The 12,131-nt window shown below is 36.7% G+C and overlaps 1 protein-coding gene and 1 long non-coding RNA gene across 2 annotated transcripts in view; one reads left to right on the top strand and one right to left on the bottom strand.

Moving 5' to 3' along the window:
• Window positions 1-12,131, top strand: part of LOC112532291 — a 90,085-nt gene that overhangs the window by 2,799 nt on the left and 75,155 nt on the right. The window lies entirely within an intron of this gene.
• CDX4 (caudal type homeobox 4) lies at window positions 1,169-10,943 on the bottom strand. Its single transcript, NM_204614.2, has 3 exons — window positions 10,359-10,943; window positions 5,554-5,699; window positions 1,169-3,051 (listed from the first exon to the last, which is right to left on the bottom strand). The coding sequence occupies exons 1-3, from the start codon at window positions 10,795-10,797 to the stop codon at window positions 2,845-2,847; spliced, it is 792 nt and encodes a 263-aa protein (NP_989945.1). The 5' UTR covers window positions 10,798-10,943; the 3' UTR covers window positions 1,169-2,844.

The raw sequence follows: 12,131 nt of genomic DNA, 5'->3' as shown, positions 1-12,131 counted from the left end.
TGTATGAGGTACTCGTAGGCAGTATTCTGAGTTTGCACTAAGTTTAGATGTTTCGTGTTTTACTTGCTCCGTTTCTGATATCAGACACAGGGAAGATAGCAAGTTCTAGGGAGTTTCAGTTCATGGAGCAAAGTATTAAGTTGATTGGCATTTCAGACTATTTAATCTCAACTGCACAAGAGAAGCAGCAACTAATAACATGTTTCAGATCCAAGGTTACAACTTGGATTACTTGGTGATTGCACTGAAAATACCTATTGTAGAGGTAGATAATTTTCATAATAATCTTAGTTTCAAGAAGTTGCCAAGTTTATGATCCAGGATTTTATTTCTACTACTGTATTACTAATAGTAGTAGCCAAATTTGGATTTGAGTATGTTCTCATCGATGAATTACTCTTTTTTTCTTCCAAGTATATTTCAATAGAATCCTCTCTGATTTCTGCTGTAAAATAAGTATTACAGTAATTAAATAAATCTGTACATCTTTTCTCCCCCAGACCCATATTTAGAAGTTAATTAGTTCATTAGTTAATGAAGCCAAATCACTGTGGTGCTGCCTAGAGTCTCAGTTTGTGATAAAATTTGGAGGAAAGCAGGGGGAAAAGAAAACAAAACCACCTAGAAAAAAAAAAAGTTTTGTCTCACTTTTTGTTTCTGTCACAGATACCTTCAGAACAGCTGTCACCTACCCTTCTGTAGCAGCAGGGCTTTCCATGTTGGAGCTGATTAGCAAGATAATAGTGCTTTTGTTTCTTTTAAGTGTAATGTATGACGAGTTTTTTTCTTCTTGTTTTTTTTTTTTTTTTTTAACATTCTACATCCTTCATGCATCAACAGCCAACATAGGTAGAGAGGCTGGTGGAACTATGAATCCCTCCTTTCCCAGACCTGTTATGTAGTAAATACCAAACTCTTTGAAGAGCAAAGCAGCATGTATGTGTCCAGATGTCTGCTAGTAGATATACCTGTGCTCATATAAACAGAAGTAGATTTGTATGTATGCTCTATGTATGCTCTATATTTGCAGCATATATAGAGCATACATACAAATCTACTTTATTTCTAAAATGCACATAAAAGCACATGCACCGTAACCAAATGAGCAGTTTTAGAATATCCCAAATTCATTACAGATGTCCAAACACAGTCTCATATTCCCACAGGCTTCAGTTTTTACAAATATTTATATTTGTATGTTTTTCCATTTGCAGTTTCTTTACATTAATATATGTCTGTTTATTTCAACCACATTAATAGGCGATTAATAAAAATACATTGGAGAATGACCCACAAAATGCCTTTTGGAGAAATGTTATTCTAGTAGTTCCTGACTGAATTATTTTTATGGAGTTACTCCAATAGAGTTATCTTTAAATAATTGGCAAATCTTAGTTTGCAGATGTATTGAATCAAGATAATGAATGCTGTGACAAGTTCTGCCTGTTGTTGCTCAGTGCATTATCTATGCATGGTGACACTAAGCAGAATTTGACCTGTTATTTCTAAGACCAGGAGTCTGATGCTGTTGAAATGAAGAGTGATGTATGAATTTTCATATGCCAGATAACTGTACTTTCTATTTTTCTTTTTTGATAACCTTTCCAATGAAATGAAGGCTTTTATATGGAGCACTTAATTCTGTGCAGCAGAGAAGCTCATATTAGGAAATGCCCATAAGTAGGACTACTGAAATGTCTAGGTTTTTTCTAGCACTTTGTGTTTTCTTGCTACTTTTTTCAGTCTCATCAGTTGCCTTCTAGATACTGATACTATCTCCTCTGACAGTGTGGACCAGTAACAAAAGCTAACCGCTCTGTGAGCATGTTTATCCCAAATTTGTGCTCCTTCTGGAGCACACATTAGGTACGTGCTTGCTGTGACAGTGAATGCTAAGCTGCTCAATAACAGCTTTGAAATACAAAGTCTGCCTTTTAACCTGAAATAAGTGTCACACATGAAATTGGTGGCTCATGTCTGTTATTTGAGAAAGCTGTAGAGATATTAATCAAATTCTTAATTTGCTTTTTGGTAGTGTGATGGTAGTAACAGTTCTATTTCCATTACATTTCTCCTCTAATTTTTCGATGGTATTACATGCGTTCACTGAAGATGGAAGTACAAGTAATATTTACATCTTCAAACTATTTGGTATTTATTAACACACATCACAGTTTGTTGCATTTTTTTTTTACAACTGAACAAATTTTATCAGGCTTGGTGTGTTGTTATATATCTGTTGCTTAGGAGACTGCCATGCTTGGATAGAACTGCATAGAATACAAAGACTATTCATTTTATTTAATGGGACGCAATGTGTCGCCAGGCGTAACATTGTTATGTCTCTTGAGTGTTTAAGTGTTTAAAAAGTTGTTTTCAAAAAATGACTTAATTTTCAGTACACATTAAATGTGAATATTTATAAAATCTACTGTTTAATTATATAAAATGTAACAAACTAAATACATCCAGCATCTTACATTTTATGCAGTATTACTCTATAATCAATTCACTGACAGTTTTCTTTGTATACATGAGCAGACTAGAATTAGGTTTGCTTGAATCTTCAGCAGTATCTTTTTCTGCTTCGGTATCTGATGTAAATTATCTTCTATTCAAAAGATTTTGAGTGATGAGTATTAGCAGCAGCACGAACTCCCTGAGATTTCTTTAATTGAAATATTTTGGTAATAGTTCCAGATCCTCTATGTGGAAATAAGTACTCTGAAGGTAGTTAAACAAGAATGGTGCTTTGCAAAATTGAGTTTTCAATAGAGGGAGTTAAAAACAAAAACAAAAAATCCATACAACTCTTTTTTTCTGTTTTTCTTTTTCCCCCACTGTTCATTCTGAAACTATGACCTGATGGATGTCAGCAGACTGTAATACATTTATTCCGTGTGGTGGTGGGAACAGGGAACTTGTTATTTCATTAGGGCTGAGTGAACCAGAGTCACTCTGAACTGAGCCCCCACTGCCATCAAACTGAGAGATTTTCTTCTTGATTATTTTTCTTTCTTTGGCTCGGCGATTCTGGAACCAGATTTTTACCTGCAATGTTATAAGTGATGTCTGATTAGTTTAAAGTAGTCAAACTTTTTACAGCAACAAGTAGCAACAAAAAAAAAAATAAATAAATGTGAGCAAAACAAATAAACACCCCGAGTTCAACTCCCAAAAACCAGTGCTGGACTTGTGCAGTGGGAAATTCTGAAGTTACTCTGTATTCACTGTCTGTATCGTAATCAATAGAGAATTATTTGCTTTTCTTAGATGTGGTGTAAATTGACCTTGCTGTGTTTTATTTAGGAACATAGCATTCAGATTTCTCGCTTATACTCAGCATCCACGTGGTTCATCATCTAAACTTGGACAGTAGCGTGTGCCAAACTTAAAGGAAGATTCAATCAGAAAATACTTTTTAAGGTTTCTTCTTCATCTCTGATAAAGATTAATTCAAACCTAAATAGTGAGAGTGCATTTTCTTCTATCGTGATTTGTGTATGGATGCATATCTTTTGTTTTTAATTTTTTTAATAGGCATCTGATTCTGTGGTTCTCTGGTATGTCCTGTGTACAGCTATGTCAGTGCTATTTGAGGACAGTCAATTTCAAACTAATTGTTTATACTGAAAGACTCATATCTATGTGAAACCCAATTTTAGTTAAGTATCTATTTTTTTTTTCCTTTTGTGAGGGTGTAAATGAGCAGAAAACTCCATTTGTTTTCCTTAATGTTTCCTGTTCTGACTTCACTGTTTTTTTTTTTTTTTTTTACATCCTTTGAGGTACACTGAATACAGTACTATATAGAAAGGTCTACCTTTGCTGTAGGTAATCTATTATTTTCCAACTAGTTATTTCATTATTACCTTACAGGTAATGACAGCAAGATACATTTAGCTGTGTCAGCAGCTAATAGATCATGTTTTGATTACATCTTACCTGAAGAAAATTTACCAATCAAAAATTGGATGGCTTTAAGAGAAGAGCAACAGTTAGATAAAACTAACAGTTGGTTTTGTGCAGAATCACTGGTTATTCCAGGTATGTCTGTATTCTCAATCAGCCAACTTGTAACATTAGAACAGGGCAGTTGAATTTTCTATAACTGCAGTTCTCAGAAAATTGTGCAATGGAGCTATATCGTAGTGCATGACAAACTGAAGTTCTTCGGTGGTAGACTTGTTTTCTTAGTTACTACCCAGAGCTGCTTAGCAAACCATTGAATATCCCGAGTTGGAAGGGACCCACAATGATCATCAAGTACAACTCCCAGCTCCATGCAGGACTACCTAAAACTTAAACAGTGCCTGCGATCATTGTCCAATGGCGTATTGGTGCTGTGACCACTGCCTCATGCTGTGAGTACCCAACCATTCTCTCAGTGTAGAACTTTTTCCTAATATCCAATCTGGTTTATAGTCTCTGGAGTGTAGTCTGCATGCTGTTTGGTTTTTGAGACTGAACATTGCTGCACTACAGGATGATTCTAAAAACCCAGTGCTGGAGTCTAAAATCCTTATTGCTTGCCTACTCATCCTTATTGCTTGCCTACTCATACTTCCAAGCCTCAAGTGATCCCTCTCTGTTCCATGTCCTTGCACAGACTGAATGCAAAAGAGGAGGATATTTTAAAGGTCTGAGTATGTATACAAACAATAGTTTGTAAAATTCTAAAAAGAAAGGTCTCTTACTTAAATTTACCTGGGGGCAGTAAGTCTGGTTGCTAAGGTATGAGCTGCTTTATTCAGTACCGCCAATCTTCCCTTATCTTCCAACTGTAGCAGAACCACTGAAATTGTTACATAAGGAGGACTGGATGCAACAGTTGCTACATTTGCAGGCATTTCATAGATGCGCGCTCCAACACAGTGATTCTAGGGAAAACTCCTGAATCCCTCTAACCTTTGTATGAACACAACTAGTATAGCTCAGGAGGCTGTCTTTATTCAGGACAGTGCTTAATTATATACTTAACTGGAATGCAGAGGTGCTTTCCGAGTAGGCAATTGATCTAAGCATGCACTTGAACATTTTCTGAGCAGATAGTCTATTACGTGTATGATGGGTATAAAAATTTGGCACCAAATTTCACAGCCTAAAGCTTCCTGTACATAATAGGTGTTTGTAGTACCTGTGAATATGACAGCCAAATGAAATCCTAACTTGAAAATTGCCTGTGAAATCTCCTTAACACATGCTAAAATAAAATGGAGCGTGTCATAACAATTGAGGACTTAGCTAAGAGAATGTTAAGCCAAATTGTTTAATTCCTAGCTGCCTTAGCAAGCTGTTTTGCAAGTAAAAATAACTACTTTTCCATACTTCTATTATAGATGAACACCTAATGCTTAGTTACCTGATTTCTGTCAAATTAACCTATGCATTAATTTGTAATCGTGTGGTGTATTCACTGTGTGCTAATATACTTGCAAACTATCATAGTTGCCCTGGCGCTACTTTTACATACAGAACAAGAATGCTGTTTGTATCTTCTGACAGCAGCCGTGTCTGGTGAAGGGGTGCAGGCGATGGTTAGTCTCTGGGTACCTGTCTTTCAGATAGTCCAAGGTTTGCTGCAAGTTCTGACTTTCTCCTTATTGTAATGTATCTGTTGCAGTGAAATTCCTTCTCTAATTCTAGTCTCTGATGGTCTGTGTAAACAACCCGGTACTTCTCTTTTGTTCTTGTTTTACCTGTTTGAGAAAGAAATGTTATTAATTCATTGAAGTTGATTTTCTGTAGCATCTTTCTTTCACACCTCTCAACCATTTTACAGGTAGTTAATAAAACTACAGAGTACTTGCATAAGACTATTTTCTGAGATTATTTTGTTATAGAGAAGGAGTATGAGATGCGTAGTAAATAAGTATTTTTTCCTGAATGTTCTGGAAGCACATTGGTTATCTTTTTCCCTCTTCCACGTGTGCGCTCTCTCTCTCTCTCTCTCTCTCAACATACATTTAAATATAAAGCTCTTATGTGAAAAATGTTCTGAAGCATCTTAAATTCGTAGCAGTACCTTAATTGGTACTGGATACCAATTAAGTGACCTCTATATATACGTGGACATAAATATTGCGGAATTTCAAGACTGACTCTCAGTCACAGTGTGTTTATTTCTGCCACGTCCTAATTCTTTATTTGGGCTTCTATAGCTCACCTCTGTAACACAGAGACATCCACTAAAAATGTGTCTCCTGTCCATTTAGCTGTACTGTAAGTTCAATAACAATGTGATTTTTTTTTTTTTTTTTTTTTTTTTTCCAGTAAGGTGCAATCTTGCAAGATGCTGAGTGCCTGTATAGTTCTGCTGGGGTTACTCGGTGTGCTGAGTTTCCATTTGAAATTGAAGGCACTTGACAACTTATAAGACTAGACAATAAAAAGCTTGTAAAATGATTTTCTTTTGATTGGATGAATACTGTTAAGAGAAAAGTTTAGAAGAAGTTTAGAAGATATTTTTCATTTCTTACACTTTTTAAAACAATTATTTGTCTAGCATTAATACAGAGAGATCACTTTTCAACTTATTTTTTTCCTTTTTCACTTTTAACAGCCAAGTAGGTAGTTGTTCTTTTTCATCTGATCTTCCCAGGTTTCTGTTTTTTTGATGTGAGTTTTCTGGGACAAACTGTAAGACAAAGACTCCTTTAAAGTGGTTCCCTAAAATCCACTGAGGTGTTAAGATGAAGCACACGCCACACAAAAGAGCGACAAGGAGATCTTATCAAGAACTCCTTTTACATTCAGAAACACAAGCCAATTGGTTTGGAATTTACAAGCCCTAAACAAATGTCAGGCTCTTTCATCTTAGCAGAAGGAAAAAAGGACAGAAATAAACTGAGTATTTTTTCTTCAGCTCTCTTCGGGGCAAACATTTGGGATAAACTGAGACATTTTTATATGAAGGTAACGTAGGTTAAGACATCTTGCAATACAGAAAATGAAGGGCATTTTCATAAATTCTGTGCCGCTCTGATTTCTAGCATACAGGGTTTTCCTGCTTAATTTTGCAGGGTGAAAACATTCAATAAACTTAAGTTTACTTTTTTAGAAGTTACAATTTGTCGGCTTTGAAATATTTGCTCTAGATGATGGTTATAATGCTAACAAGAGTATAGATATTCAGATTCCTTGTAAACTAAAGGCTTAGAAGGTAATCTTTGAAAAGAAGTTAAAATTCAACAGGGTTATTCCGGATTCAATATAATCAGCAAATATAACCATGATTTGAGGGGGTGGAGAAAAGGAGCAGTTTTCCCCATTCCCCTTGGTCATAAAATTCACAGAGCATTTCTTCTGAAGACAATAAAGCTAGGAGAAGGCCTCTTTATTTGCTGTGAAAATCATCACCCTTTCCGGCAATATAACTCCTGAAGAAAAAAGGGAGAAGGAAGAGACAAGGCTGCATATCAAAGCGAAGAGAAGTGTTGAGAGGGTCTGTTGCCTCAATATGACAGATAGGCCTCAAAACTGAAGACAATGTAGCCCAGTGGAAAATAGATGTCCCGACTAGTTTACAAAGTAAAATAAATTAGTGTTAGAGGACTTGGCCCTTTTTCTCTCTTTTCTGTTTTGCTTTCTAACTGTGCTTCTGCTGTGATGTAATCTGAATTATATGGACATCACTGCTTGTTATGACATAAAAGTATTGAGTATACTCTAATAAACAAAAACAAACAAAAAACACTGAGCAACCTGAAGCTGATCTTGCAAAATATAAAAAATACTCTTGTCCTTTTCCGTGGGCCCCTTGAAGTTGTTCTTTTACTGAGAAGGATCATTCCTAGCTGAAATTTCATACAAATTTAAAGTTTTAAAGTTGTCGACCCTTGTTTAGACATGGTCTCTTTAGTAACCTCATGCCTTGAAGATTTGCTCTCATATAGTTGCACATTTTACACGAGCTTACAGGGTTTAGAAATGATTTAGTCCAAAGTTTTAGTCTTGCTTAGTTGAAGATGTTAGGATATACTGGAAGTGTTCTTTTTCTCATTTTTGGAGCTTGCATGGGAAGATACCTTTACCAAGCACACTTTGGATGTTTGTTTTTTAAACTTTCTCTTTCTTGTTGATAAATCCATTTGCAATGTCTGTATATTTAAGAAAAAAAGTTTGTTCTGAACATGAAGTTATGGTTTTCTACTTAGAAGATACACAAATGGTAAAAATTTCAAACTAGATTTGAACTGTTGTAAGCATGTAGCACTTCTGCCTTTGTGGTGCTACTGTATCCTAAAGATTGTCTCGCTCAGGTAAATTTTTCACTTCAGCCTTCCTGATTTTTTTTCATACAAAATGCCGAATATATTGAATCAGTGTAAATAGAGGGAAAAAATTCAATTAACACTCTGTTTCCCAAAATAGTTCCCAGTGTTAGTATTTTAGTAGGCTTCCTCATTTAATGAGATGTGTTTGGATTTCTTTTTTTCCATGCTGCTCACATAAATTGGTGTGACTGTGCACTGTAAGTGATGTTAAGGATATATGTATGTATATAAATATTTGTAAAATTCAGGGCTAAATAATCCTGAAAGTTTAGAAAAAGAGCAATATTAATCTGCAATAAGATTGAAGGGGAGGAGCCAGTAGAGAGCAAGTCTGTTTCAGAGAGGAGTTAGTGGCATCAAGTAGGTTTTATGTTCTAGAGAAAGGACTGACAAGTTAATATGTAGTTACTTCCATAATTTTACTGTTGCAATTATATTGGAATTTAATTTCATGTAACTTCTTGTGCCAAATTTTTCCAGTTATTACACTTAACATTGTATTAAAAGCACTGATGAAAAGCCAAATGTAATTTGGTACTTTCCTTGTTTTGCAAAAGAGCCATGTTTGTGTTTTACTTTCCCAAACCCTTTGCATTAAGCAGGTTTGTTGTCTTGAGTCAAATTCAGTGAAGTCTTGAGCTGTTGGTAACACTTCAAAGGGCTGGGCCTTGGGATTGTAAAGCCTCAGGACATTTATCTATGCACAGCCCCCAGTTCACCTGTCCAGTATTTATCATGAGCTATTTCAGCATAGGTGTGATCTGTGTGCTTTTCAGGCTAGAGATGAGCTGAACACATATATAAAACTAAGGTTTAGATTTTGTATGTTTTAAGCTAAAAAATCCTAATGTGTTTAAACTTCAGTGACACGGCAGAAGGGGTTGGCTTGTTGACGTTGCAGCAGTCTCAATTGCTTCTGCTCTACCTTAGCTCTTGCATCACTTTTACACCTGGAAAACTCCAATGATGTTAATGAAGTTACTGCAGATTTACATGAGGATACATAGTTGGGGGGGATAGACTTGAAATCTGCCTGGCTTTGAAGACCTTTGTAAAGGCTTCCAGTGGAACTAACACATTGCAGTACCTTAATGTCCTCTAGTCATTTTATACTTGGTAACAAGGAGGAAACAGCACATATCTACTTTATAACTGAGAAACAATTATTAGACTAATTTTACTCTTGAGTGATAATGTTGGAAGGATTGTTTCTCAAGTGGCACTGCTGATTTTCTGTCTTCTAGAACTGCTCCAATTGTCATTGCACTTATTTCTTTAGAGTGTTTTCTTTGATGCTGTCTGACACACACTTACTACTTTTAACCTTAACAATGGGTTTAATAAACCTTGCTACACACAATTTACACCTTGGGAATATACACAAAAAAGTTCCTCTGGCACGCGGCTTGTGACTGAAACAGGCACATCAATGACTGACGCTTGGAAGAAAGTGAATTTAGTTGTCTAATCGTACTGCAGAATTTTGATTTGAAAGTAAATGAAGCAAAAGCTTTACTGATAGAGGTACATGGTCTGCAAACAAAATAGTCTGTGCTGAGTATTTGGGTCATTACTTGTCTGGGTATATTTCTTCTCATCTGATAAATATCTGGAACAGTAAATATCACAGGATCAACAGATGAAAATTGCATTATCACATAATTTTCTTTGAAAGTATTTAAAGGTCTGTCAAGGTTTAAGAAGCCAGCTTGTATATTGATCTTTACCTTGTGGCACAAAATAATTATGCAGTGGTTTTGCACGTAACTGTTAAAAGCAACATTTTCAGGTCTCAGTTTTCATCTGTAATGCTTTATATTTGTTAGAATAAAGATACTCAGGTGTGAGTTAGATGTAGTCATGTGTAAACACAACAGCCACTCTACTGTAGTCATATAAAACCTTTATGGGGTGAAAGTGAAACTAGTGCAAATTTAGTTAAAACTGCATTAAGCAGTAGTAGGTTAAATAAATGTCATAAATGATCCACCAACCTATGTGCTTTAAGTTAAGTTAATTATTTCTAAGATCAGTGATAGCAGAAAAATTCTTTTTGAGGTAGAAAGTTTAGTATGCACTTACCAGTAGTGTTAGTTGGCACCGTTTTCCTCATCCATTCGTAAGAGCTGTGCCTTTGGTTGGTGGGTGAGACCTGCTGTGTGCCAACGGTGCCTGCAGGAGGTAACCCCCCGGGTGCAGCGGGATGGAGGGAGCTGTACTCAGCTGGACTGTAGGAGCCCTGCCCAGGAGAGGAGCCGCTGAGCTGTGCGGCAGCAGCCGTGCCGGAGGGCCCTGGGCACGGGCCGTAAGCGTTCCAGTCCTCCCTCTGGGGGCCGTAGTGGGGTCCCCAGGCTCCCGCGGGCTGTCCGTGGCTGTCTGGAGCTGGCACGTGGTGATACCCCATGTAGTCTGAGTAGGGGGGAGCAGGCACAAAGTTCTGCACTGGCAGGTTGTTGTTGCTGCACCTTGCAGGTCCTGGATACATGCTGGTCTCTTTATCCAAGAGAGAGCTCACATACATGATGCTTGCAGATTGTAAACGTTGTCACAACATCTTGCTCTTCTGTATTTTCTTTTGCTGCTTAAAAAATAGTAGCTTGATTTTTTTTCCTAATAGTGCCAAACTGCTTGGAATCTTCTACTTCATCCTCTTTTATTATCAACTGTGTTACCAGGTGCTGGTGGTAATGGTTTACCAAGATCTTGTCTGACGTCAGCCAAACTGCCAGCCTCATAATTACATTTACATTCAAATGAAGGGCTGACCAACCCCACCTTGCTGCTAGTTCTGGTGCTTTCTCTTTTAGAGAACTTTTATCTATCCCATTACCCTTCACTGATATTCAGCAGTGATTCCGCTCCTGTAACATGATGCAACTGTTGCTTGTGTTTGGAACTTAGTAAATAGACCATTTTGAAAAGAAAATTGTCTAAATACCATACACTGCTATTATAGTTTAAATGATTATTTTCTGGAATATATATTTTTTGATTTTTTGACGTGTTGTCAATCAACAAGTAAATCTGTTACTCTCTTATTTCTCAGATGCTCAAAAATCTCATTTTAAATTGACTTATTAATGGATGCAGTCAATTTGAATATAACTGTTTCAAAAATTTCCCACTTGTTATTGATGCTTGTAAGTTTTCCAGCATAGGAGTAATTAAAACTCTATCTGCCACAAGACGTTCGTGCCCTCCTCATACGTGGTGGTTTAAAGAGACCAATATGCAACAGCCAAGAGATAAATTTTAAGTAGGCAGTAAATCTTAACAAAGACAGTAGCAGACATGTAAAGAAAATGATAGAAAAGCCATGAAGATTCTTGTGTTAGGCCCAGCAATGTTGCTGGCTTCTGATTCAAGTTGATGACAACTCTTACATCTCTGAAAGGCCTTCCTCTGAAACTCGTGTGTAGTTTTTTCAGTGGTGGCAGCTGGAACAGTGGCATGAGGTGGCTGCATCCTCTGTCAGAGGTCAGAACTGCTCTGCTGAGTGTCTGTTGGGTGCTTGACACTTGGTACTGTGCAGGTGAGCTTTTCCACCAAGAGGAATGATTCCAAATTTGTTGTTAGTATTAGGTATTAATGTGGGAGACTTAGGACACTCTTTGGCTTGAGAATTGCCTCGTTACAATCTGTAGAGTGCCTTTGATATCAGATTTTTATCGTGTATTAATTTCTTTGCTATGAGCTATTTGTCAGGGGATATGCTTGCAAAAGAGGTGCAAATTGTAATGACTCGTTTCCCTTTATGAAGGTGTGGATCTCCATTCAGCAGCCTTTGAATTTTGACACTGCTTATACTCGCACATCCCTTCTAATTTCAGTACCAATGGATTCTATGTACTTAGA

This window comes from Gallus gallus, chromosome 4 (genome assembly GCF_016699485.2).
Source record: "Gallus gallus isolate bGalGal1 chromosome 4, bGalGal1.mat.broiler.GRCg7b, whole genome shotgun sequence".
Taxonomy (NCBI): Eukaryota; Metazoa; Chordata; class Aves; order Galliformes; family Phasianidae; genus Gallus; species Gallus gallus.
This window is presented reverse-complemented; position numbering and strand designations above follow the sequence as displayed.